The 27,551-nt window shown below is 40.3% G+C and overlaps 1 protein-coding gene across 1 annotated transcript in view; it reads right to left on the minus strand.

The window, feature by feature from the left end:
* Positions 1-1,499: 1,499 nt before the first annotated feature.
* SNX9 (sorting nexin 9) overlaps positions 1,500-27,551 on the minus strand; it is a 75,462-nt gene continuing 49,410 nt past the window's right edge. Inside the window, exons 7-18 of the mRNA XM_075267703.1 lie at positions 24,653-24,737; positions 23,240-23,365; positions 22,872-22,989; positions 15,414-15,544; positions 13,702-13,805; positions 11,614-11,717; positions 9,929-10,006; positions 9,544-9,620; positions 6,890-6,979; positions 5,195-5,309; positions 5,004-5,095; positions 1,500-2,236 (exon numbers count right to left, since the gene is read on the minus strand). Of these exons, the coding sequence (XP_075123804.1) occupies positions 2,189-2,236; positions 5,004-5,095; positions 5,195-5,309; positions 6,890-6,979; positions 9,544-9,620; positions 9,929-10,006; positions 11,614-11,717; positions 13,702-13,805; positions 15,414-15,544; positions 22,872-22,989; positions 23,240-23,365; positions 24,653-24,737 (1,168 nt within the window). The 3' untranslated portion in view covers positions 1,500-2,188. The remainder of the gene's footprint in view (positions 2,237-5,003; positions 5,096-5,194; positions 5,310-6,889; positions 6,980-9,543; positions 9,621-9,928; positions 10,007-11,613; positions 11,718-13,701; positions 13,806-15,413; positions 15,545-22,871; positions 22,990-23,239; positions 23,366-24,652; positions 24,738-27,551) is intronic.

Consider the following 27,551-nt stretch of genomic DNA (forward strand, 5'->3'; position numbering starts at 1 on the left):
TCCGTACTCTGGCCAATCAGCGCTGGCCAATGCATTCTATTAGCCCGATGAAGTAGAGCTGAATGTGTGTGCTTAGCACACACATTCAGCTCTACTTCATCAGGCTAATAGAATACATTGGCCAATCAGCGCTGGCCAATGCATTCTATTAGCTTGATGAAGCAGAGTGTGCACAAGGGTTCAAGCGCACCCTCGGCTCTGATGTAGCAGAGCTGAGGGTGCACAAGGGTTCAAGTGCACCCTCGGCTCTCCTACATCAGAGCCGAGGGTGCGCTTGAACCCTTGTGCAGCCTCAGCTCTGCTACATCAGAGCCGAGGGTGCGCTTGAACCCTTGTGCACACTCTGCTTCATCAAGCTAATAGAATGCATTGGCCAGCGCTGATTGGCCAGAGTACGGAATTCGGCCAATCAGCGCTGGCTCTGCTGGAGGAGGCGGAGTCTAAGATCGCTCCACACCAGTCTCCATTCAGGTCCGACCTTAGACTCCGCCTCCTCCAGCAGAGCCAGCGCTGATTGGCCGAATTCCGTACTCTGGCCAATCAGCACTGGCTAATGCATTGTATTGGCGTGATGAAGCAGTGCTGAATGTGTGTGCTTAGCACACACATTCAGCTCTACTTCATCGGGCTAATAGAATGCATTGGCCAATCAGCGCTGGCCAATGCATTCTATTAGCGTGAACTGAGTTTGCACAGGGGTTCTAGTGCACCCTCGGCTCTGCTACATCAGATTGCTACATCTGATGTAGCAGTGCCGAGTGTGCATCAGATGTGTAGTTGAGCAAAACTGACTCAGCACTGCTAAGTCTGCATTCGCATAGGAATGCATTGGCCAGCCTTCGGCCAATCAGCGCTGGCTCTGCCGGAGGAGGCGGAGTCTAAGGTCGGACCTGAATGGAGACTGGTGTGGAGCTATCTTAGACTCCGCCTCCTCCAGCAGAGCCAGCGCTGATTGGTCGAGTTCCGTACTCTGGCCAATCAGCACTGGCCAATGCATTTCTATGGGGAAAAGTTAGCTTGCGAAAATCGCAAACTGACAGGGATTTCCATGAAATAAAGTGACTTTTATGCCCCCAGACATGCTTCCCCTGCTGTCCCAGTGTCATTCCAGGGTGTTGGTATCATTTCCTGGGGTGTCATAGTGGACTTGGTGACCCTCCAGACACGAATTTGGGTTTCCCCCTTAACGAGTTTATGTTCCCCATAGACTATAATGGGGTTCGAAACCCATTCGAACACTCGAACAGTGAGCGGCTGTTCGAATCGAATTTCGAACCTCGAACATTTTAGTGTTCGCTCATCTCTAGTGTTTACCTAAAGTACAACCCAATCTGCCGTCCATCTATCGAGCAAGTGGAAACCTCACATCTACGACCAGCTGTAGACACAAATATAATAAAACATGCTTATGGCTGTGTACTTTGTCCATTTATAAAGGTGCAAATGTTCATTCAAAAATAATTTTACAATTCATGGGTGAAATATAAGTTTCCCTTGTTTATTAATAAAAAAGAAACTTTTTTTTATTTTCTTCATTTTTTTTTTTAACCTGAGTTGCACAACCAAGTTGAATTAAACAAAGAAAAATGCAGTTGTAACAAGTCTGGCAAAGACAATGGTGTGTATCAAATAAAGATTGCACAATGAATACGGCACAACTAGAAATCATTACTTGCTGTGCATATACAAATTTTTCATCCCAATCGCACTTAGTGTTAGCGAATAGAACACATTTAACCTTCTTGAATTTCAGAAAGTTCAGAGAGAAAATCAAGGCTCCAATCAAACAGGCAGCTGTGGTAGTCATTGGCAAGAAGGTACAAAAGGGACCTGAGGCTTCTTCTGGTGTCAATTCCTCATATTCTAAAGAAACTTTGTCCTTTCGCAGGGACCAGGCTGAGAAGCAGAAGGCCGCGATGTTATGTACGATGTGGTGATATTAACTAAACATGGACATGCATTTAATATACTTTTATATTTAAGTCCACTGGGAAAAGCTCTTTTCTGACAAATAAAGCTGACTTTAGCTTGACCATTTCAGTTAATACGCACAGAACCTCTGCATCTGCAAGGTTAAATTGCCAGTTCATCCTCTGTGGGCAGCGTCCAAAGGGCTAATTTGTAATGTTCACTATTAATACATAGAAAGGCACTTCCAATTATCCTTCAAACATGAGTACTGGATTATTTACATGTCAGGAAAACGGGCAAGGGCTTGTTTTAGCTTCTCAGCAATCTGAAAATAAAGAAATAAAGACATGATACAAAGTTATTACATTATGTGGCGTTTATGACTAGAACAGCATTTTTTTTCCCATATAATATCCATTTATCAATATTAGGTAACAAGATGATTATTTTTAATATTGGTAATTGGAAAGCAAATAAAAAATGTAGCAGAAAGTTTGGACATGGCAACCTGCGGTCTGACACAGCTAAAGTCAAACTGGCCTTGTGGTAACTGTATTGGAAAATAGGTAGTTGTTTACTGATCTGTTTCCTGAGCCATATCAGGGAATTGCTCAAGTAGCAATTGCAACATACAGTAGATCTGGGAATTGCTTATAAGGCTAAGGACCCATGGGATGACCCGTAGCAATAAAGGCTGCTGGAAAAAAATGCAACAACAACGCATAGTAGTTCTTCTCGCAATGCTTTAAACAGAAAGTACGAAGAGTTTTCCTTGTGAACTTTCTGATACAGTTATATCTATGAGGAAACCGCCGCTGTTTCTGTAGATATAATTGACATGCTGTGATTTCAAAAACCATACCGGTTTTGGGAATCACGGCGTGTTCGCAAAGCGGTTTTTACCGCAAAGTGGGCATGGGATTCATTAGAATCCCATCTACTTTACATGTACTGTAAAACGCCACAATTTCTCCAGCGGCGTTTCCGCCACGGGCAGATTGCGGCATTTCCAGTCTGTGTGGCCCCAGCCTAAAGCAATCACATAACCATCCTTGAGTCAAAGGAACAGGAAGACTCCTCACTTTATGTGCAGAGTGAGTGTATATAAGTTATATATTATATATTCTGTATATATGTGTACATTAAGTGTATGTGTGTGTTGTTTGTGTATATATATATATATATATATATATATATGTGTTGTAAGTGTGTGCACAGTAAGGACACTCTTTCATGATGGGAGTAATTCTCAGTATTGGTTCATATTCCATATATACACTATACTTGCAGACTACAGGGTATAATTTCTCTTGTCCAGTCTGCCCTTATTCTCACAACATCAGCCTACAAACTAGGTGACCAACTGGATTCAAAGGCCATCATTGTGCACAGCAAGATAGCTTTGGAGGCCCTACCATTTCAGCAATGAGTGCTGGAGATCGGTTTGGAGACCACTTGGGCAATGCCATAAGGGAACAACACAGCATTCCTACTCTCAGAATTATAGTGTGGGGTGTCAATGTAATGGTATAAGAAAAAATATCCTTGTACCGTGTTAGCCTGTGGAATTTTTTTTTCAATGTAATGGTAGTCAGACCCCTCTTGTCTTCATTATAGGCACACTAACAGCTTGATGTCCCATTGATTTAGTTGTGGAACCAGAGCTACTGTCATTTCTCCAAGGTGTCCCAAGGGCTGTTTTTCAACAACACAATGCCAGACTGCATGATGGTCCTGCTACTGTGCAGCAATTTGTGTAACCTAAACATGTTACCATGGCCTGCAGCGTCTCACATCGAGAACATCTGAGAGGTCATTGGTCGACAATTGCAGAGGGAGCTGACAGCAACCATTCTTGATGATTTGCGTGCCCAAGTGCAATCAGTGTGGCATAATAATCCTCAAACAAACCATTAATAGCCTCATGGAAAGCTTGTCAAGGTGTGTAGGTGCATGTTTGCGTGTGGTGCACAAAACCAATGTTGAATGAATGAATGAATTGAAATGTTTTCAATATTTTGTTTCCATTTTTTCATAATTTGTATACTGTTAATATGTCTCTCAAGCGTGCAATTTCCATATTTCCAAGACTCTTTAATGTTGCAATTTCAATGTTGAATGTAGGTGTCCGATGGATACAAACATGACTGTAGGAACTTTCTATAGTCTGACACTTTTCAGATTACCAGCCATGATTTCCTTTTTAAAGCTGGGGCCCAACTTGGCGTTTTTTGCGAAAAAAAAAAAAAAAAGCACAGCGGACACGCGGTGAGATTTCCAAAAGTGTTGCAGTTTTGGAAATTGCAGCATGTTAATTATATCTATGGATACGCTGGCACTTTATAGGTATAATGGAAGAAAGTCTGCAGAGAAACCTTAGCCTAAGACAGGCTATTTTCTCTTGCAGAAACACAAAATGCCAGGGATCATGTATGCACAAGAATATAACTTGGCCACAATAAGTAAATCATGGCTGGGTTTCTGACAACTGTAAAGACATAAAAATTTCCTTCCATTGGTGACCTATCAAGACAAAATACTGTCACCACCAAGTTGGTTATAGAAAATCTTTAAAACACTACAAAATTTTAAACTATATATATTTGCATAAATGTTCAACTTCAGTGCCTACAAATTTGAATATGTGGGAAAACCCCTTTAATAATAAATATCCCACAGAAGAATACTTTGTTTTAGGTCAGCGTCATACAGATGGATTCTACTTGTTTCCGCCTTCCATAGACCTCAATGTTAAAAATAAATAAATAAATAAAAATTGGATGGAGAAAAAGTACTGCAAGTCTGACTTTTTTCTCTTCCCAAAAGAGTGGATACCAGACACCTCCAAATACACACCTGCGGATGATTTTTACAACCAATTGAAATCAATGGGGTTTAAAACAAACAGTTCAAAATCCATTTCAAAAGCAGATTTCCTGTGGAGAGCCAAACACTGACGTGATCGCAGCCTTATAGGCTAGAGAACTGGCGTACAAGGCATAATAAATCTACCCCATTACCCTTAAAGCTGCCATTAGTAGCACAACATTAGTATTTAATAAGCTACAAAAAAAACAAAATGCAAATCTTACGGTTTCATAAAACTGTATCTGCTGTTCCAGGTAAAGGCGAATGACGCTGTTGTAATCATAAATTCGATTGGAGTGAAAATGATTCATTTCAGCTGGAGGCAAAAAAGAACACAGGAAATTGATAAACAAATGGACATGTCGCTGACACATTATGCAACAGGCCTCTTGTCTCCGTTATACATGCATGTTACCTTGAAGTGCAAATGACATTGTGCTCACTCTCTTCACCATGTTTAGCTTGTCCTGCTGTGTAATTTTACTGGTAGCCACCAATTTATCACTTTCTTTCACTTTGTCAATGCCTGCCTGCAATGTTAAAAAACAGTACAATATTTGAAAGAACAGGCACATATCTGCAATAAGAGCCTTTCCATTATACAGAATATGACCACACTGCATGGGCATCGATAATGGACTGACTGATAGTACAGGTATGTATATAAGAGTACATAGGAGCGCTTGTTCCATTGGCTTCAGGTGGTAGGTAATACAAGGCCAACATGGAACTCTACGTGGAATGAACATTCAGTGTTTACATAGACAATAAGCATGTTACGTCCACATAAAGAATCTAAATCAGCTGACAAACTGGGGTCTGCTTGTGATCACTGCCCTGCTAACCTGGGGCACCATTGCTTTATGTATAAAAGCCTTAACAGAATATACCGAAATGTATACTTAAGCTTTAAGCTTATGTATTTTCTGATGCTATGAAGTAAATCGAATTTACAAGTCAAAACTAGTTAAGTTCATGTGAATACTACAACCTCTCAGTTCCAAAATTATTTTTAGCCTATGTTTACATTAATTCAGGGGAAAAAAAGCATCACAATTACAAACAAATGATGCTATACATATGGACAGCGGTCCTGTGACTAAAGATTTAATGAGGCAACGGCTAAAGGCTTTAACATGATAGATTTTTACCAATATGAGCACGAATTGACAATATAGCAAGCAGATATAGTTTGTACTTAAATTTACACAACGTATATACATTGGGAGGGGTTCAAAGCAATGATTTTTTTTTCCTGTCTTTTTTTTTTCATACACTTACATTGCTGTTGGCATTGCATCTGCATGTTAAAAGAACTGTCTTTTTTTTGTGAAATAATAGTTCAGATAAATATAAGAAACTATGTCATATCTTAGCAGAGAAAATGCTTCTGTCTCCTGTAATCAGATCCTATTCTGCCTGCTAAACTGTTCCATTCACTGCTGAGTCCTGTCTTCACTGCCGTCAAGGCTTAGTTCTTATAACTCAATGGGGGGTGTGAGTGATTGAGAGGGAGAGAGACACAGACATCCTGAAGCAGATTATTGTAAGATTTCTATCTCACTTCTTATCGTAGACAGCATGGGTCTGTGCTTGGACTATTCAATTCACTGCCGAGTCCTGTCTTCAGTGCTGACAGAGCACTGTAAGATTTCTATATTATTGGAGCTTTGTTCACCTTTGCTGTTATTGTAGACAGCATGGGTCTGTGCTTGGTTCTTTCTTAGTCCGGGCTCTTCTAAGAGCGCAGCTGAAGGAGCTGACAAATAGGTGAAAATATAAGCATTTTCCTTTGATAAGATATATTACAATGTTTCTTCTATTCACATGAACTGTAGTAACTGTGGCTCCTGTATGTCAAGAGCAAAGTGAAAAAGTACTGTACTTATATGTTTATGACATTAGACTTCACTATTGCTATTTATGAGCAATACTGAGTCCTTGTAGCAATAAAGAACAATTGTGATAGAAGGCTTATTGGACATCATATACATGATAACTCTACCCTAACAGGTCACATTACACAAAAATCTTTTTTTTTTTTAATTAAAATAAATCACGGTTATTGAATAAGTGTCTGATAATTCTATTAAATGCTAAAAAAAAATACCTTGTGAGCAGAGATAATGTCTGGAAAGCAACTCAAAAACCCCTTGTACTCGTGATTGGTCTCCATCAGGTAATGAAGATCTTTTTTTGGCTGGAAAACAAACAAACAAATAAAGCAGTAAATAAATGTACAACAATTTTTGTATGAAAAATAAATAGATGTACACAGATCTTTATTTTTCTCTTAATATAAGGACAGAGCTAAACATAAACACTGTTGTATGCACCTTCCATGATACACACATTGGAGAAAATATCAATATGAAACAGTAGAAAATGAAACCACACACTTAAATGTAACCTAAAAGCACAAAGGTACTAATGATAGAGAAATACAAATTGATAGGGAATTTAGATTGTGTGCCCTATTTGTGACAATACTGACAAGATCTCTGTAAAGGGCTGTTGAAGATAATAAAATATATGACATTCTGAGGACGCAGACAATGAAGAGACTCTAATGCTTGAATAAGTGACTTGGCCCTTTCAAAACAGCTTTTTCACCAGGATCCCCAAAAATCTAAAACTGATGGCCATCAATTTTAAAAGCTTAGATAATCCCTTTGGTTATACCATAAATGGAAGTTAAAGTTTACCTAAGCCAGAGGTGCCCAATACGTCGATTGTGATCTACCAGTCGATTGCGAAGGACGTATGGGTCGATCGTGGGATACAGCCAGGGATCCCCAGACACTCGCGAGAACAAGCACTCCGGACACTTGCAGGCCGGGCAGCAGCAGCTCCGGGGGATGACGCGCTCCCCTCTCTTAGGGATGCAGGGAGCTGCTTGTTCACAGTGCAGGCTGAGAGTAATCTCCGGACACTTGCAGGCAGGGCCGCCGCAGCCCTGAGATGATTCTCAGCCTGCGCTGTGAACAAGCAGACACCGGAGAACTGTCTCCTGCTCTCACTCTTGCCCTGCCCACAGGCCCTGCCCCCATCAACAGGCCCCGCCCAAAAGAAGTGGGTAGTAGATCTTATCCCTTGGTCAGTTTATAAAGTAGCTCACATGCTGAAAAAGTGTGAGCACCCCTGACCTAAGCTTTCATCAAATGTTCAATAACAAAGTAATACAGTTTGTGGAGGAGTAACTCTATTTTTGGCAATTATATGATCTGTATTCTGCATTGTGGTGTGCAATCTGCTATAGACAGCACACAGACAGTAGAAGAGAATCGCCATACTTAAGCCATTATCTTTTACTCAAATGCGTATGGTCATTGTATACTATAGAGAAATACTGACTAGATGAATACAGTGGGATTATCCCTTAAAGAGGTTGTACAGGAAAGCGGGGAAAATGTAACATAAAAAACATACCATACTAACCTATCCCCTACCCTCCGGTGTCTGCCACTGCTATGTGTTTGGGTGTGCAACGTGCCGCTGCAAGTCCTGGGTCGCAAGAAACAATCCGCTAATTTTATGTATTCCGCTATTATTTATATCTCAGTAGATGTGATGACTTAATTGTAAGGATTATTTCAAGAAAAAAAGATGCCAAATATGTATACTTTATTTAACCCCTTCCCCTCGATGGCATTTTTTGATTTTCGTTTTTCGTTTTTGACTCCCCTCCTTCTAAACCCCATAACTTTTTTATTTCTCCGCTCCCAGAGTCATATGAGGTCTTAATTTTTGCGGGACAATTTTTTCTTCATGATGCCACCATTAATTATTCTATATAATGTACTGGGAAGCAGGAAAAAAATTCAGAATGGGGTGGATTTGAAGAAAAAATGCATTTCTGCGACTTTCTTACGGGTTTTGGTTTTACGGCGTTCACTGTGCAGCCAAAATGACATGTCCCCTATATTCTGTGTTTCGGTACGGTTCCAGGGATACCAAATTTATATGGTTTTATTTACATTTTGACCCCTAAAAAAAATTCCAAAACGGTGTTAAAATTTTTTTTTTCTAAAAGTCGCCATATTCCGACGGCTCCTATTCCAGGAGCTGGCGATCCCTGCCAAAATGGCGGCGCCCATGCGCCGCCGGGAAAATGGCGCCTCCGGCGCCTTTGACAGCAGCGCCGGAGGGGTTAATGCCTCCGATCGGTCCGGGGACCGATCGGAGGCATCAGAGCCGGTTGTCTACTGCTTAAAGCAGTAGACACCCGGCGGCTATGACGGCCGCCCGGCTCCCGGGCGGTCGCCATAGTTACAGACCCGACACGCGCCGTACTATTACGGCGCATGTCGGGAAGGGGTTAATAACCAACAATTTATTTACAAAAATGTATTTGTTCTCTTTGTGGTGTTATCTCTGTTATTGTTAGGCTAGTTTCATGCAGCATTTTGGGGAGAAACAACTTTTTATGGTATGGTAAATTACACTATAGAACTACATACAAAGAATTTTGGGTTGTGGTCTTTTTAAAGCGTTTGTCCCATAAGATGCCCTATAGAATGCGGAAAATGCTAGGAAAAAACAACAGAAAACTTCAGGTTCAAGTATTCAAACAATGATAGAAAAAGTGTTTGAATGGTTGAAGGTATTTCAATGTATTATTGTTAATATTTTATTTTAATCTCAATAGGATACTTAAACTTTTTTATACTATAAAATATTGTCATATGTCTTCATGTATGCTGAAATGAGGGGACAGGCTATGTAAATACAAGGTTCATACAGCATATCTTGCATATAATTTACCTGCTCTTCCACCAGGTTGGCTATTGCTTCATAGGTTTTTCCAGCCTCTGTGATAGCATTGTTTAAATCAGTTTCACCTAAGGAGCAAAAGACAGGTCTACTGAAACTGTTACAGTAAACTAGATAGAAGACCGTACAGTATTAGGGTAAATTTACTAATGAAAGGGTATTCTTGCTTTGCACCATATTTGTTTTAGGCTTTTTGCATTGTTTACAGCCAAATCATTGATACACTGGGCTACGCAGTCGAAACTAGTAATAATTCATTAAATAGAAATTGTAGATTTGCAATTTGTTGATGTCTTATCCACTATTTTTTATGAAACTTCTGTAAAACTTCATCCTAAAAAAACAATATGCAAGAGATGTATATTTAGGAATATACCTTGGTAGCCACTAGAGCTGAAAACTAGCGACAAATTCTGTAATGCTTTTCCAATCTTCTGATACTCCTTGGGTAATGCTATATAGAACGAGAACCACAAAACAGGTTTCAACAAATAAACTTGCATTTTTAGGAATAACAAAAACAAGAAAATTTCTAAAAATGTACTAAGGGTATTGTGGGTATTTATATCCAAACTGGGCTGAACTGAATTTCTGTGTAAAATAGTAAAGTTGGATCTCCATAACAAACTCGGAAATGGCAGTCAGTTATACGGGGTCTTTCTAGGGTTCTCTGACAATAAGCTGATCACAAGGAACTTGCTGACCAGTCCCCATGGCAAAGTTGTAAGCTGTTGTATATCTGACAACTGGTATGAAATTTCCTTATAGCACGACCACAGGGGAAATAAGACTGCATAATGTATAGAAATTCCAGGTTCTACAGAGAGAGAGAGATTTATGATGATCCTATACTACTGAAACGTTTGGCCCTCTGCAGCATTCACAGTAGGCTCAAATAGAAAATAACAACTGTGTTAGGGTATGCTCACAGGAAGTATTTTGCAGGAATCTGCCTCAAAATACGTCTCCCATTCATTTCAATGGGATTCCCTCACTTTTTTTTCCCCACTAGCGGGGAAAAAAATAGTCCCTATGTAATATCTAGTCCCAGTCTATACCTCATAATAGTTAGGCCTAGTTCACATCTGCGTTTGGTATTCGATTCTGGGAGTCCGCTTGGGGACCCCCCGAATGGAATACTGAATACTGCATGCATTGACAAGCAGACACGAGTCATGTGGAGAAGAAAGTGTGCAGACACTGCACGGAAAACACACGGACCCCATTATATTCTATGGGGTCTGTGTGCTTTCATAAGCTCACCGCTTGTCAATGTGTTTGGTATTCCGTTCGGGGAGTCCGCTTCGGATGCCGAACGCAGATGTGACCCAGGCCTTAGATGCAAACCTCCCATAATTGTTAGACACTGTCCTCCCATAACAGCTAGCACAGCACATCTCCTTGGGTTCAGTAATCATCCCTGCTGCTTACACATGTGCACTTACTGGTTCTAGATCACTGAGGAAGAAGGCTAAAGGGTCTGGCACTGCTGACCCCCCCTTAACTTTAGACTATAAGATGCAGGGACTTTTTAGCAAGTGATTTCCTTGCTAAAAAGTGCATCTTATAGTCTGTAAAATATGGTATATACCCTCAAGTTGTATTTTATGAATGTTAGCACTGTTCTAGTTCAATTTCATATCCCATAAGCTATGTAAGTAACAAAACAGTGTTGAAGAAAAATGGCCAGCATACTGAAAGACAAAAAAAAAAACTCAGTAAAGACCTCTTACCACCCATACATCAGGGGCCACCATGAAATTATGCTATGCACAAATTAATACAATGCACAGTATGGTAAACGACTCCAATGCAATGCACAGACTTTTCCAATGAAGGCCACTGAAGGACAGGTCTGGTCAGAAGCCTCTCCATCAGGGGCCATATTAAGGACTAGGGTGCAATGAAAAAAAGGGTTGCAGCCATGGCACTTTACAGAGAAATAAAACAGTGCTAAACTACAAATGACAAACTAGTTGGTTTACTGCTAATGCATTTTAGCAAAAATTATAATAAAGTGTTTAACCCCAACTATCTTGAATCTGTGTATGATCCACTTACGTCCTGTGCATCGCTTCCAGTGCTCCTGGCCTACGTTAAGTAAATCCTTCACACCATCATCCATTGCTCTGGTGAACCTGCTCACTGCTTCACACTTCTGTTCCCTGGAATAATAAAAGCACATTTAGAATACCACTCATACATTTCTTAATAAAATGTTAAACTGGGAAAGCTTTTTATCCTGACACATTTCCAATTATCAGGTGCGTCTGCAAAAAAAAAAAAAAAAAAAGTCGTAGAAACACTAATGCACCACAACAAGCTTGGCTCATTAGTATGGGGAGAAGACACTCCACAAGAACACTGTGTCATTTAATTCCTCCCACAGCTGTCAGATGCAGTTACTTCCAAACATAAAAGCACGAATTTCAGAAAGCAGAAAAGACGCTTTCTTTAGAATGTACTTTTTTGTATTTTTACTGTCCTGCACGCTGCTTACTGCATAGCAGATTCATGATCTAGCTTTCTACTAGTGATGACCTAGGAGTTGTGAGGAAAGACACCCTTATAGTAAACAGTTATGATTTATAGCTTGTTAGTGATGCCAAATGCAAACACACCAAACAGGAAATCCTGGTATTCTCTGTAATTTTAAGTCCAGTGACAAATGACTGTTCAGTTTCCTATAATCTAGAACATTAACTCACTATGTGATGTAAAATGCTTAACACAAAAAAAAACCAAAAAAAAAAAACCCACATAAGTATGCATTCTCTATGACTTGCAAATATTTAACATTGTATTGGTTATTTACTAAGGATAGATCATCAATACCAGATTGGTGGTACACACAGTGGAATCACTGCAGCTTAAAGAGATTGTCCAAGCTAAAAAATATTTTAGCATTAGGCCAGGGGAAGTAAAAAAAAAAAACAAAAAAACACTGAGGCCAGCTGCCTTCTTGCTGATGAATTTCTCTCTGGCTGTGACATCCCAATTCCCTTCCGCTGAGTGGCCTCAAGAAGGCTGCACGTGACTACCTGTGACATCCCTGGTTCTCCTCCTGAGGCTGCTGACTGGCCTCAGCAGTTAAGTGACCGCTGAGGCCAAATCAGCGGCCTCAAGAAGGTCACCAGTTAGTGACATCTCTGAATCCCTTTTTGAGACTGCTGGAAGGCCTCAGTGGTCACGTGACTGCTGAGGCCAAAATCAGCAGCCACAGGAAGAGAACCGGGAATGAATCAGGTACTTCCGCTGCATAACCTGGAGCTGCAGGACTGGACCGAGTAGGGAGGCGCTGGAGCACCAGGGACAGGTGAGTATACTTCTTTTAAAAATTTTTTTACTACCCCCAGCCTAAAGATAAAATTTTATGGGAGCTGAGTTGCAGTACCTGATTTGGCCACTACACAGGGAATAGAGCAGTCTGCTTCCTGCTACATACTCTGTGTATCAGTTCAGGTATTAGGCATCCATCTGATATTAGTGACCTATCAAGTTGGTGTGTCTTCTTAGTAAGCTATGGGTTGGCATAGATATGTGTTGCATTTGTGATAAGTTCCAGGCATAAATTACAGTAAATCTGTTGGACTGTCCCAACAGGCATATTTGGGCATTGTAGAATCACTTCTACAAGATTTCATCCATGTCCATTTTTAAAACAAAAACTACTACTACTAAACGTGGAAAAAGCTTTTGCATATTTTTGACACTTTTTTTCCCCACAAACAATTGGTGCATATATATAATGAAATTTCCCCTATGTATTTCACATATATGCAATTAAGAAACTGTAAGCTGAAATCCCTGAGTGGGAATTTAAAAATAATGACACTGGTAACAATATTCTGTAACAATAATGATAGTTACGGTGTTTTTATTATAATAAAATATAAGGTAAAAAAATATATATAAATAATTGGTCTGATCATCATTGATCTCTAGGGCAGGTTCATTTCCTAGTATGATCAACAGACAAAGAAACAGCAGCTCAAAAAAAAAAATGTGGGAAGTGTCAGACCTTGAAAGTTTACAGTAATTTCAGTTCTGATAAAAGCTTTGATTTATGTGAACACAATACCGAGAAAGTAAATATTCTAATATTTTTCTTATTTCTTATTGTTATTTTAATAAGAATGAAAACATTACACTTCTATCATATCCAAGTCAGGAGCTTCTGGTTCCATTGTGGAAAAAATCATACTGCCAACTAATTCATCCTTCTCTGCTTTCCTCTTCCCAGTCTTCCACTCCTTCAAATTTGAAGAGATATAAATGAGATTACCCATTATCACTCAGTCTTATATTCAGGGCACCAAGTTATTTTACAAAGCTGTTATAGTTGGTTTGAGTTTTTAGATGAAATGAAAGCACAGGCATTAACAACATCCATTATGTTCAAGTAACATATACACTATAAGGCTGGGTTCACACAATGTCTTTTGGCACGTAATGTGCCACGTAGACGCCGCGGGATCTTTTGCGGGCCGTATACGCTCCCATTGTTTTCAATGGGAGGCGGTACCGTATACGCGGCGCTATTTTGCGGCCGCCGCAAAATCACATTACGTGTCAAAAGACATCGTGTGAACCCGGCCTAAAAAAACAAAAGCATGAAGAGTATGTTCTGCTCACAATGACCTAGAACCAATGGCGTAACTAAAGTCCTATGATCCCAGATGTAAAATGTGAATGGGGCCCCATACCCCATCCCTATGGCATATTCTATATAGTAGCGGTTATCGGTCCTGCCCAGTGTACCATAAACATGGAAGGAATAGGGCTGCAATACTCACAATAACCGTTATCAAGTATCTGGTGATGTAAACAGTATTGAAAGCCGTGTGCTTTGGGCAACAGCTGATCTGGTATGGTAGGGCGTCCTAACAGTCGGTTCCTCTCCAGTCTAAAATTTATGGCTTGTCTGATAGGCTATCAATTTTTGAAAGGTGGATAACCCCTTTTTTTTTTTTTTTTTTTTTTTTTTAGTATTTCACTTTTTTCTTTTTAGTATTTCTTTCCATTCTACACTTTGTGCCCCCCAAAGATAAAGTGGTTAAAAACGTATGTGCGTCATTTTAACATGACATTCTCCTGTAACCGGCATATTAGTGACCATTATGAAGGCAATAGAGCGTTCTGCAGCACACGGTAGAGTCAATGTGGTCTCCTAAGATCCAGCAGGAAGCATCGTGCACTCTATACATAGCACACATAGAGCTCTGTATATACAGAAATCAGGACGGCAGGTACCGTAAAAAATTGGAATGGTTTTACTTTGTCTTTGATCTCCCTCATACTAACACTTCCATTATATGGAACATAATACAGTAACCTAGAGGTAATGTTTGTGAATTCCTGGAAATTATACTATTGAAACTATTTTGGTTTTTACTGTGGCTGCATTTTCCCCAAGTCAGTGAATACATTTCTGCAAGAAACATCCTATCTATAACCTAAGCATCCTTCAAAACCCCCTTTTTTTTTTTTTTTTTTTTTTTTTTTTTACACTGTAGTGTCTGGACAGAATTTTTTAAAAAATATATTGAATGTAAACAATAGATGTCTGTGAAAAATGCTAAATCTGCATGCATGAACACAGGGGCTTCTTCTTCCATTTATTTCAGAGATAATGAATTTTAACATTCATTACATTAAAACAAACCTATCACTCAGTATAGCAATAACCTTTATCTGTTAACAACTATTACCCATCCCCGTTAAGTGTTCATACCCTGGTTATATTACATAACTAGAATAACAATAATATAGCCTACACTCACCAGATAGGGACAATGCATAGTAGCAAGCAAAGAAATGCCATACAATTAATATAGTTTATTAACATATTATTCACATACCTTCTCATCTCTGAAAGCAAGAAACTGCTGGAAAACATCACTCTCTGATACAACAGGATGGCGGCACATTCGAGACATCCAAGCTTGTAACCTCTCCATTCGCATCTTAATAAATTCTTCTTCAAAACGACCTAATACATAGAGAATAAATAGTAAGAATAACTTATATACAGGTTTCTGTTCATCTACAATAGGGCAAAAGGTGATTCGTTTTAGGTTAGAACCTCAAGCATATGAAGTTAAAATATACACATATACAGATGCACGCACATAGACAAAAATAAATAAAAACCGCATCCAGATAGAAGAGTCAGAATGCAAAATTTGGCAAGCAGATATGTAAATGATTAGAGAAGTGGTCTTATTGAGTCAGGATCTGCAGCCAAGTGGCAACATCATTATGGGCACTATGAGCCCTGGACTGCACAAAGTACTTTTTAAAAAAAAAATTCACATTGAAGATCTCTGTGGCAGAATAATGTCTCATAGTGGCTCCAATGCAGGTTCCTATCCTCTTCGGGCCTCCTGAATATCAGGTGCTTGCATCTATACATAATAATGCCGGCGTGCCCCATGTCCCTGACGTCATTTGGTTTGAAGAGACCTCAGAGTATAATAGCAGTTCTGGTTTGGATGTATTTCGACCGAACAAAACTGCTAAGCAAACCTTTCGAGTATACGCAAGGCATATCTTGTTAGGTTCAAGCAGAAAATACTCACTTCCAGTAAATTCTTGTGCCCCAACACAGCAATCAATTGTATTGGTGGACATCAAAACAGTGGATTAGGAGGTCAGAAAAGCCTCAAATAGCTTCATTAGGGAGTGTTCACACATATTCATTTGATGCTCAATTTGTCATGTCCTGCATTAGGAATTTGAAGCAGATTTCTGCCTGCCAAAAACCAATGAAGATTTTGACACTGAATTTGAAGAGGAATTTGGAGAAGAGTGAAACTGTATTTTTCCTGTTTTGCTTATATTGGGCAGGGTAAAATTCCCAAAGCAGATTATGAGAAATCTTCTGCCTCCCATTCACTTTGAATAGAAGTTCTTGGGTGGAATCCGCCTACAAAATCAGCAGGATGCTAGCTGAAAAAAAATCGCCTAATGCCTCCCATTGAAATGAATGGGAGACAGATTTTAGGCAGAATTTGAGGAGGATTTTGGAGGTGAAATCCTCCTCAAATTCCTGCGTGTGCACACAAATAGAACCCAAACTGCAGTAAATGTCAGTCTGTCTGGAGAAAGCAAAGGTGCCTATTGACATTACCATACCTAATCCCTGTCCCATAAGAAGCGTTAATGCTTTCTTCACAAGTCACAGAGCCATTTGGGTAAAAGCGATTGCAGCTCTCTAATATGCAATGAGTATAAGTAGCAGCTTTGTTTCCAGAGGTTATAGTTTATGTTAATTATTCCTGAGCTTCATATTTTACACTGGATTTCTGTATCTGTCATAGCTGTAGTTTTTCTCTTGCTAAAGCAGAATATGTCCCGCGACTTCTTTTCCGGTCTGGTCTTTCTGAGTCATCTGGCATAGACTCCATAGGAAAAACATTCCTCTGAGCCAGACATAATGTAGAAAACACATGCTGCGCTATCAAATTATGTTAGTTTTATGCAACCTGTGGCTCACTATTACTCATAACACATTCCCAGCAAGACCTTGTTAACGTGAGTTATCTAAGCAGTGGTTCCAAAAATGGAGACAATAACTATATGGAAAAAAAAGGAGCCGGAGAGCAGACAGATGTAGATATCACTGAACAGCTTGCAGTATGCATTGTGCTGTAAAATAGAAATACTAGGTGCCCATAGCTTTGAAAGGGACACTACCGGAAGACAGGTTATTTTTGTTAATTCAATATTCATGGTTACTTTTTATATTTTTATTACTGGTGGCAGGCTTTATTTTTGGCAGTACTATGCCCTTGTAAGTATAATACAAAATACTGTCCTTCTGTAGCAGTGATCACAAATGATTAAAGGGATCCTATCATTCAAACACTTTATGTTTCTCATTAACACGTCGGAATAGCCTTAAAGAGGACCTTTCACCATTTTGCCCACATGCAGTTCTATATACTGCCGAAAAGCTGACAGTGCGCTGAGTTCAGCTCACTGTCGGCTTTCCCGATCTGTGCCCGGTGTGAAGAGCTTACGGTCCGGTACCGTAGCTCTTCTATGGTCAGAAGGGCGTTTCTGACAGTTAGCCAGAGACGTCCTTCTTCACAGCACAGCCAATCGCGCTGTGCTGTGAGAGCTGGGAGGAACGCCCCCCTCCCTCCCTGATAATGCTCGTCTATGGACGAGTACTGCGAGCAGATGGAGGGGGGCGTTCCTCCCGGCTCTCACAGCACAGCGCGATTGGCTGTGCTGTGAAGAAGGACGTCTCTGGCTGTCAGAAATGCCCTTCTGACCATAGAAGAGCTACGGTACCGGGACCGTAAGCTCTTCACACCGGGCCCAGATCGGGAAAGCCGACAGTGTGCTGAACTCAGCGCACTGTCAGCTTTCCGGCAGTATATAGAACTGCCTATGGGCAAAATGGTGAAAGGTCCTCTTTAAAAAGGACCTTACATGGTCTGGGGCACAGGCAGTTCTATATACTGCTGGAAAGCCGTATACCGTAGCGCTTTACAGTCAGAAGGGTGTTCCTGACAGTCAGTCAGGTACGTTCTTCTGCACAGCAGAGCCTATCGCGCTGTACAGTGTGAGCGGGGAGGAACACCCCCTCCCCTCCTGATAATAGTCCTCTATGGACGAGCACTGTGAGCAGAGGGAGGGGGCGTTCCTCCCCGCTTACATTGTACAGCGCTATAGGCGCTACTGTGCAGAAGGACGTACCTGACTGACTGTCAGGAAAGCCCTTCTGACTGTAAAGAGCTACGGTACCGGGACCAATAGCTCTTTTCCCGGGGCACAGATCAGGAAAGCCGACAGTGCGCTGAATTCACTGTCGGCTTTCCAGCAGTATATAGAACTGCCTGTGCCCCAGACCATGAAAGGTCCTCTTTAAGAAAGGCTATTTCTCTCCTACCTTTCGTTGTCTTTTCCGTGCCACCGTTCACTTGAAATCCTGTTTTTTTGTCGATATGCAAATGAGTTCTCTTGCGGCACTGGGGGCGTCCCCAATGCTGCGAGAGAACTGTCTCCAGCGCCACCTCCATCTTCGTCAGAAGCGTCCTCTTTATCTTCTTCCGGTGCAAGCTTCAGACTTCTAGGCCTCAGGTCTAGGGCAAAGTCGACTGCGCATGCCCGCCGGCTACGAGAAAATGGCCGCTTACACAATATTGTAAGTGGCCATTTTCTTGTGTACGGCAGGCATACACAGTCTGCTTTGCCCCAGACCCGAGGCCTTGAAGTTTGAAGCCAACCCCCGGAAGAAGATGTGGTGAAGAGGACGTTGCTGAAGAAGATGGAGGCAGCGCTGGAGAGTTCTCTCGCAGCATTGGGGACACTCCCAGTCCTGCGAGAGAACTCATTTGCATGCTGGCGGAAAACAGTATTTTAACCGAACGGTGGCGCGGAGAATACATTTAAAGGTAGGAGAGAAGTTTTTAATGATAGAATCCTTTTAAGGCATTCACTGCACAGACAAAATAACATGTCACCTGTATTCTATATTTCGGTATGATTCTGGGGATAACAAATTTATATAATTTTATTCACAATTCAACCCCTAAAAAAAAAATCAAAAACGTTGCAAAATTTTTTTTTATTTATTTATATTAGAGTCACCATATTCTGACACCTGTAACTTTTTTATATTTCAATGGCCATATATAATTTTAGTTATACCATTTTGGGGAAGGTGTATTACTTTGATAACTTTTTTTTTTTTTAAATCGGGGACGAAACAGCGAAAAATGGGCTTTCATAATTTTTTTTAAATTTTAAATTTTTCCTTCTATGGTATTCACCATACCCCCAAAAATATTTTTATAAGTTTGCAGACTGGGTGTTTTAGGACACAAGTAATGTGTATTTTTTCACAGTTGTTTTCTCTTTTATTTATTAGACCTCACTATGGGTTTTGAACCCCTGGGGGTAATGCACTGCTAGCTAACGTAGAAAAGATCCATCGGCTATGGCAGCCACTCAGCCAGGAAAGGGTTAACGAGGTTGTCCAGGATAAAGGTTTGCTCCTGTGTCTTGTTTTGGCGGAAGTCCCTGCCACATGTGACCATTTAGTAAGGTCAGTCAGGGGCCTCAGGACACCGGATGTCACAAGTAGCCTTCTACTGCTTTGTGGACCATTTTCAGTTTCAGAGAGCTAGGCCACTTCATAGAACAGGGGTCAGCAACCTTTGGCACTCCAGCTGCTGTAAAATTACAACTCCCAGCATGCATACTAACTCTGCTATTCTTCTAACTCCCATGGAAGTGAATGGAGAATGTTGGGAGTTGCAATTTCACAGCAGCTGGAGTGCTGAAGGTTGCTGATCCCTGTCTTAGAAGAACCCATGGTTGCTTTTTGTAAAGCCTTTTTTAACAATCATTGTGAAGGAGCCACGACTCTAGCAGTCTAATTAAGGCCTGAGGCCTCGGTCAAAGTTATCAGAGCACTCAAATCTCCTAGGGTTCCCATACTTTTGCAACATCCTGCTTTCCTTTTTCATTGTACAAAACCCAAATAATACAATGATATTGCTTAAAATGTTCAAAAGTGTGTTTCGTTTAATTTTATGTCTTTTGGAGATCATTTCATCTTCAACTTGCTTAACTGTTCACAGTAGCATTAATTTTGGTCAGGGGTGCCCAAACTTTTGCATAACACTGTATGTGTTTTTTGTCCATGGTTCCATAATATACACCCAAAACATCTCAGGCTTCACTGTGAAAGGGAGTCAGCACAGACACTACAGCCATGTTATTACGCTTGGGTTTTGCACGTCACACATAAAAAACCCCTTTGCTTTGTTATGAAAACTAGGGATCATTAGCATAGCATAGCACTTAGCAGTCAGACGCAAAAGTAAAAAAGAATACAGTACCAAGGAATGAATGTAGTAGGTGAAGGGGTCACCAGAGGTCCTGGAAAATCAAGTGATTCTGGCAACAATGTGGCCAGTATACATAATGGCCACTGAGTAATCATCCCATCAATCCTCCATAGTGAAAATTCTGGTTGACAGAGGTTGACTAGTGAAGAAGTCATGTTACCATCCCCCAGGTCATATCATCCGAAGGGGCCTTCAGCCTCTGAGTTTGCTCGGCCTCCCATCCACCAATCTTACAGGTAATTATGTAAAATCACTGGAGGAGCAGAGTGAGCTGAAGGTCAATTCAGATTCACATAACTTGGGAGTCATGATGTGGCCAGAACCTCTGGGTCCGTCACCTCGAATAACTCGGTACAGGGAGTAAATTTACAGTCATTGGACCACCCCTTTAATAAATAACCTAACTGAACCATGCAAGCTGGTGCAATTGCAAAAGTTGAATATTCCTCCAAACTCCTATAAAGGGTCTGAAAGAAGAATGCAAGCTCTTGGTATTCCTATTCATATTCCTCATGGTTCTCATAGGCAACGGTAGGGTTTTCAGGACTTAATTATTTAACAGAAAACTCCATTTCTACCAGATTAAAAAAATAAATAAAAATAAAAATCTGTCCTAGTTATGCGACTACATTGACACACCACATATTCTTTTTTTCAGGTTTACAGATTGTGAAAATGACCAAGAGCTGATTCACAAAGTACACATAAAAACAGCATACATTTTCACCACACAGTTAGTGAGTTATGGGTTAGGATTAAAATATAGCCTCGGTCTCTTTTCCCCAACTAATAAAAGGAACAAAATGAAAAGCACATATCCAAAAATGATGAGCTATCAACTATAGTGTGAAACAACCAGGAAAGGGATTTCCTTAAGTTAAGATTACATTTTGTTAACATCCTTGTATTGTGACAATGTTTGCAACTTGTATAAATTTTTTCAAGACAAAAAAAAAAAAAAAAAAGAAAAGACAAAAAAGGAAGTTTACTCTTACTTATCCAACTCTGGGCTATCCTTACACAGAAAGCCAGAGGTGTTTCACTGATATATTTCCTAATCTCAGTGACTTGAGTCTGCAGATCCATTCCGATGTCACCAGCTTTGGCCATACTTGTTTGCATACTCCTAATTCTGCTGGATTTGTTTTTGTTATATTCAGTCTTCTTCTTTCTGGGCCGCTCACATAAGTTTTTGTATGTCCAGGATTTGGACAAATCACAGAGGAGGCTGGGGAAAGTTTAACACATTCTCCAGTCCCTGGAGCTCCGCTGCTGTACGCTGATGTCCATTTAGGTACCAGAAGTGCTGCACTATGCGTGACCCATGGACTATGTGAGTTACATCACGGGTCTTTTCCAGCCACCACTCTAGTGGTAACGCGTGAAACAGGACTTCTGGTGGCAAAGGTACAGCGAATGCCCAAATGGAAAGCAGCAGAGGACACTAGAGCACCGGGGATAGGAGAGCATGATTTATTTATTTATTTTAATATTACACTTTCCATGGACACCTCAAGTGATTTGTCCGATTCCTGGACAATGCCTTTAAAGGTGAGCCTCTTCAAATTGGATTAAGTGTTTATCATCAGTGTTAGGCTAAGTTCACACTAGCATTGTTGTTCTGGTCTGTTGGAGGACTGCTACAACATTAGTCCCATACAGAGCCAGATAGACCCCATTAACTACTGTATAAAGGGATCTGTCGGGTGTCCTTTCTTGAAAACAAACTGGCAGCTGAAAAAGTCAGACTTACAGGACTTTTTCGTCTGATGATTTACAAAACACACTGATAGAGTCATCCAATGCAGAAGTGAACACAACCTTATACATACCACCCTATGATTGCCTTCTTTTTACTGTCTCCTCTCATACCTCCTCACTACATCAAAGTGAATTTCGGCACTCATAAAGGAGCTGAACTGCGGTAACACAGCCACAACACGGAGAACAAAGTTATCTCCTTCCAGCTCTGTTCTGCTCTGCTCTGTTCTCTGTATAGTGGCTACTGACAACTAAATGGCGGGTTTAGATAGTATTGATGATTTACCCAAATGATAGGTCATCAATAGCATTTGCCTTTTTAGATGTTTTTATAGCATACAACCCCATTCAGATTTACAACACGGATTTTTAATTTGCTGTAAATCTGCTGGATGAGAACACACCATACTTGTCATTTTATTTTATTTTATTTTTTTTTAAATGTAGATTGTGAGCCCCATATAGAGCTCACAATGTACATTTTTCCCTATCAGTATGTCTTTGGAATATGGGATGGAAATTCATGCAAACACGGGGAGAACATACAAACTCCTTGCAGATGGTTTTTTTGCCCTTGGTGGGATTTGAACACCAGGGCTCCAGCGCTGCAAGGCTGCAGTGCTAACCACTGAGCCACCGTGTGGCCCCCATACTTGTCATTTTATATCACACGATTGTAATGCTGTTTACCTGTGACTTGTTTGTCTGGAAGAGATGGAATGGGAATAGCTAAACCAAACTTCACCAAGAGTCGCTCATACAGCCAATCAAAGTGCTTATATCTGTGGTTTACTGCCCGGTTTGTGTTCTAGGAGAGATAAAGAATGTGCCATAAACAAAAGAGCATAATTACTAAAATCAAAGCCTTCAGAGAATGTGAAAGGAGGCCTTGAGAATGTTAGGCTGCAATTTGCCTATATTTATTTTGACCGATATCACAACACTTACCTGTTATAATATTTAGGTATATGTCATCAGGAACCTGTATTTTTATTGGTGTATAATAATAATCAGTTTGAGATATCCATTTCTTAATGTACAAGATACAGCTTACTTACCGTTGGTGTTAGCTGGTATTCTATATAACTCTTCAGACCGTACATTTTGGTTCCCTTACGTGGATCAGCTACAACACAGTCAAACGTTGCAGTTGGGTAGACCCACATTGGCCCATAATCTCCTATCTAGAAAAATAAAACAAATTTAGCCATGTTAAATTTTCAGATTTAACCCTTTCACTGCAAACATGTGTAAGACATAACATTTGACACGTCGACATTTTGAAATTGTAGCTGCAATAACTACTCAGTGAGCACCATGAAAAATGTGTGACGTTTGGTGCAGGTTTTCAGATGCTGAGCACAGATTTCTGTGTGAACAGGAAACCTATCTGAAGGCATATTCACCCCACACCTCAAATCATCACTGAAGCCACATAGTTAGCCAAACTTCACCTGTGTGCAGTCAAGGTAAAATGGAGCAGATTTATCATGTCTTGTTCGCCAGTTTTCTGGCATATAAATAATACATTTGCTGATGTTTAACATCTTCTCTTGACAAATTATCCTTGACTGCTAAATACTGCAAATGGGACCCAGGCTTTAACTCTACTGCTGATGAACACCCAGCCTTTGATTATACATGGCTTTTTGTATATATTCTGTATTAATATGTATGTGTTGACACCTTGTTTCTACAGCATGTGCTGTTATAACATGTTGGAATTTTCATGACAAACTGTCCTCTTTATTTTATTTTATATGTTGTATGTAGAGTCTGAGGAAGGTCAAAAAAGACCGAAAGTACTTACTTATACCCTACAATAAATCACCAGTTTGAACACATTCTGTGTGTGTGGAGCTCTATTACTTACCTGTAAGATGGGGTGGGACCCTATCTCCACCAACGGGACAGCAACTGTATCCCTACATCCAATAAAGCATATAAAGTCACAATTTTTTGTGCAAAGCCTGGTTTAGCACAAAAAATTGTGACCTTTTTAAAATCTGAATTGCCTTTGGTACTTTCCCAAAAAGGGGAAGCAGCAAAGGAAGGCAGGACTACATGCCATAAATCTGGTGTATATGACTGAGGAAATATACACCAGCTATGAGTTGTCATATATTCCGCCAAGGCGCAATGTCCACCGGGGCTATGAAGACTGGTGTAACTAATGCCATTCTTCATAAATATGCCGCAGTTAGTTTTGTAATAAACATAGAAGCCACTGTTTGATCAATGTGTAAGTGGAACTTTTGAGACTTTTCTTCTGCAAAACCAACAAGAATATACCAAACCATGATGAAAGCAGTTCTGAAAAGTCACTGCATTTTCTGCTCCAGATTTACCATAAGTAATGTGACCAAACTACCAGGTGTAAAAAGGTGTTGGAAAAAATGAAACAAACCTCAACCTTATACTTCAATACTTCCAGTGTTCTGTAACACTACACACAAATAGATGAAACTTACAATAATGGGGATTTTTTCTTTGGTTTTCGCTGTCTGTTTGGACAACAGATACTGTTCAACTCCAGACTTTCCAAAACCTGGAAATCTAAAACAACGGAAAGCCTAGGTTTAAGGTTTTTTTCATTGGTAAAATGTACATTAATCTTGAAAACACTAGAATAACATTATATGATTTATTAAAAAAAAAGGAAAACTATCTAAAAAAAACAACTACAACAAAAAACTAAACTAAATATCTTGGATCTTAAAGCGAACCTGTTGCAGGCATTTACTGTAGTTCCTAGAACCAGAAGTTTAGTGTCCTAAGTTCCTGTCTGTGTCAGGGGTGTTAAACCAAAAAAACCAAAACCCTTTACTTCCTGGGTGAAAGGGTGTACCTGGCGCATGCAATGAAGCCAGGGCTATACACCTTGTCCTCACTGCACATGTGCCTAATGTCTGGTACATACCCCAATGGAGCTGAGCGGAAGTGCCCAGTCTTCACTGAAGAACTGTGCACTTGAGTAGAAGACATCGGAATCATCTCTCGGTGGGTAGAAAGCAGTTTTTAAAAACACCCTGGGCAAAGACAGGTTTGATATTTGGACATAAAACCACAGGTTCAAAAGGGCCAGTTCATGGTTTAGTGTCCAAAATTCACTTGACAGGTTCCCTTTAATCTTTTCCCTCTGCAGCCATTTTTCGTAACTCTTTTTCTACTTTTCCATTTTCCACAGAGCTGTATTTTTGTGGGACAGATTGTACTTCATAGTTGTATCATTCAACATCCCGTATGATACACTGGAAAGCTGCAAAAAAATACAGAATGGAGTTTTGTTTTCATGGCATTCATTGTGCAGCCAATGACAAGTCAAGTGTGGGTTGTTACGATTATGGAGATACAAAATTCACATAGCTTTTGTTACGTTTTAACATCTTAACATAAATCCAATATAATCCTGGAACCGTGGAACTCAGGTATATATATGGACCAGGCCCGGAAGGGTATGGAGCCTGCGGCCAGTTGGAGATGGTCGGGGCCGCACAGCAGTATGATAGTAGTTGGGGAAAGCCTGGTTCCCCAACTGCTATACGTATCATTAATAGAGAGAGGCCCGCTGTGCATGCCGCTGTTCAAACCGCAGAAAACATAGGACATTATGCAGTTAAATTGCAGTGTTGGCACTTTGTGATAGATTAGTGAGTTTTGGTTTGCAGTTTGGGCACTCTGTGTCTAAAAGGTTTGCCATCACTGCCATAGGACATTGAACCTGCAATTATTGCTATAGACTGTAATACTACCTGGATATTGTTCGTCCACACACTGCAAGAATTTCCCTTAAATGTCTTCACCAAATTGCGAGAGTTCCTTGTCCCACCCAGTCAACAGATTTATCAATTGAGCATTTATGGAAGCAACTGGGATGACAGCTTAGCCAACCTATGAGTGAGCAGAATCTACAGGTCCAGCTGCAACATCTGTGGACAAACACGCCTGAGGATACAGGAACCTGTATGAATCTATGCCCAACTATGTCTCCTACTGTATCCATGCTAGAAGTGGTTAACAGGGAACTAGAATTGCTTTTCTATTGTACAATTTTCCCCAATAAAGTTATCCTTTCACTTCAATAGTGCAATCACTTGATGTATACTGTATGTGTGTGTGTATATATATATATATATATATATATATATATATATATAAAATCAGTGCATTTACACCTAAAACAGAAAAGCTCCATTAAATTCCAACATCTCCTTCTTAGTGCTTTACTTTTCTTGTGAATGAGTATAATTGGAGGTATGCTTTAAGACTGGCATGTAATAGGCTATTTTTAACCAGTCCAACTGGTGCAGAATTATTAAAGGGTTTTTTTCAGAATAGGTTATTAACTGAACAGTGTGGAGGTCTGACACCCAGGACCTCCATTGGTCAGCTGTGTGAAGGAGCCACGGGGTTTGGGTGAGCAATGTGGTATCTTGAGAGAAAACAGAGAATATGCTTGGTATCGCAGCTCAGTTTATTGCCTAGCTGTGGTATTAGAGATGAGAGAGTACCATTTGAAAGGGTAGTTTCGAATAGCATTCTCCCATAGGAATGAATGGACGCAGCCAGCACGCAACTGGGGCCGGCGTCCTGCAGCTTAACCCCCTGCGCGCCGGACGCTCCCATTCATTCCTAAGGGAGCATGCTATTCGAAACTACCGTTTCAAATAGTACTCGCTCATCTCTATGTGGTACCAACTGTCGGACTCCTGATCTTCAATTGATGACCTATTCTTCAAGTAACATACACCTCTTGATCTTTTTGCCACCTCTTGAGTGGTCTATGTGCCACAAGCTAAATTTCAGCTACATCTCAGCTATTATTTACACTTTTTGGTGTTTAATTTAATGTTAACTTTGCCAGGCTGTGTAATGTCAGCCTATCCCAGACAACTGGGAGTGCAACATGAAAGGGGCGAAAATGGGAAATTCTGCACAAACCAGGACTTTCTATGTCAGAAAACTGGTGTACATAGAGTACCTTGCAAAAGTATTCACATTTTGTCACCTTACAAACACAATTAATATTGCATTCTATTGAGATTTTAAGTGATAGATCAACACAAAGTAACAGATAATTGTAAAGTGGAATGAAGATGATACATGGTTTTCAAAATTTTAATCAAATAATAACCTGAAAAGTGTGACATGCAAAATTATTCAGCTCCCTGTACCCCTACGGGGGCATTCACACGGAGTAAAGTGGCACTGATTCTGCCACGATAACTTGCGGCAGAATCAACACTGATAAAAAGACTCCCATTGACTTCAAGGTTCTGTTTAATGCGCTGAACCCATTGAAATCAATGGGAGTCTTTTAATCAGTGCTTATTCTGCCGCAAGTTATCGTGGCAGAATCAGCACCACTTT

This window comes from Leptodactylus fuscus, chromosome 3 (assembly GCF_031893055.1).
Source record: "Leptodactylus fuscus isolate aLepFus1 chromosome 3, aLepFus1.hap2, whole genome shotgun sequence".
Classification (NCBI taxonomy): Eukaryota; Metazoa; Chordata; class Amphibia; order Anura; family Leptodactylidae; genus Leptodactylus; species Leptodactylus fuscus.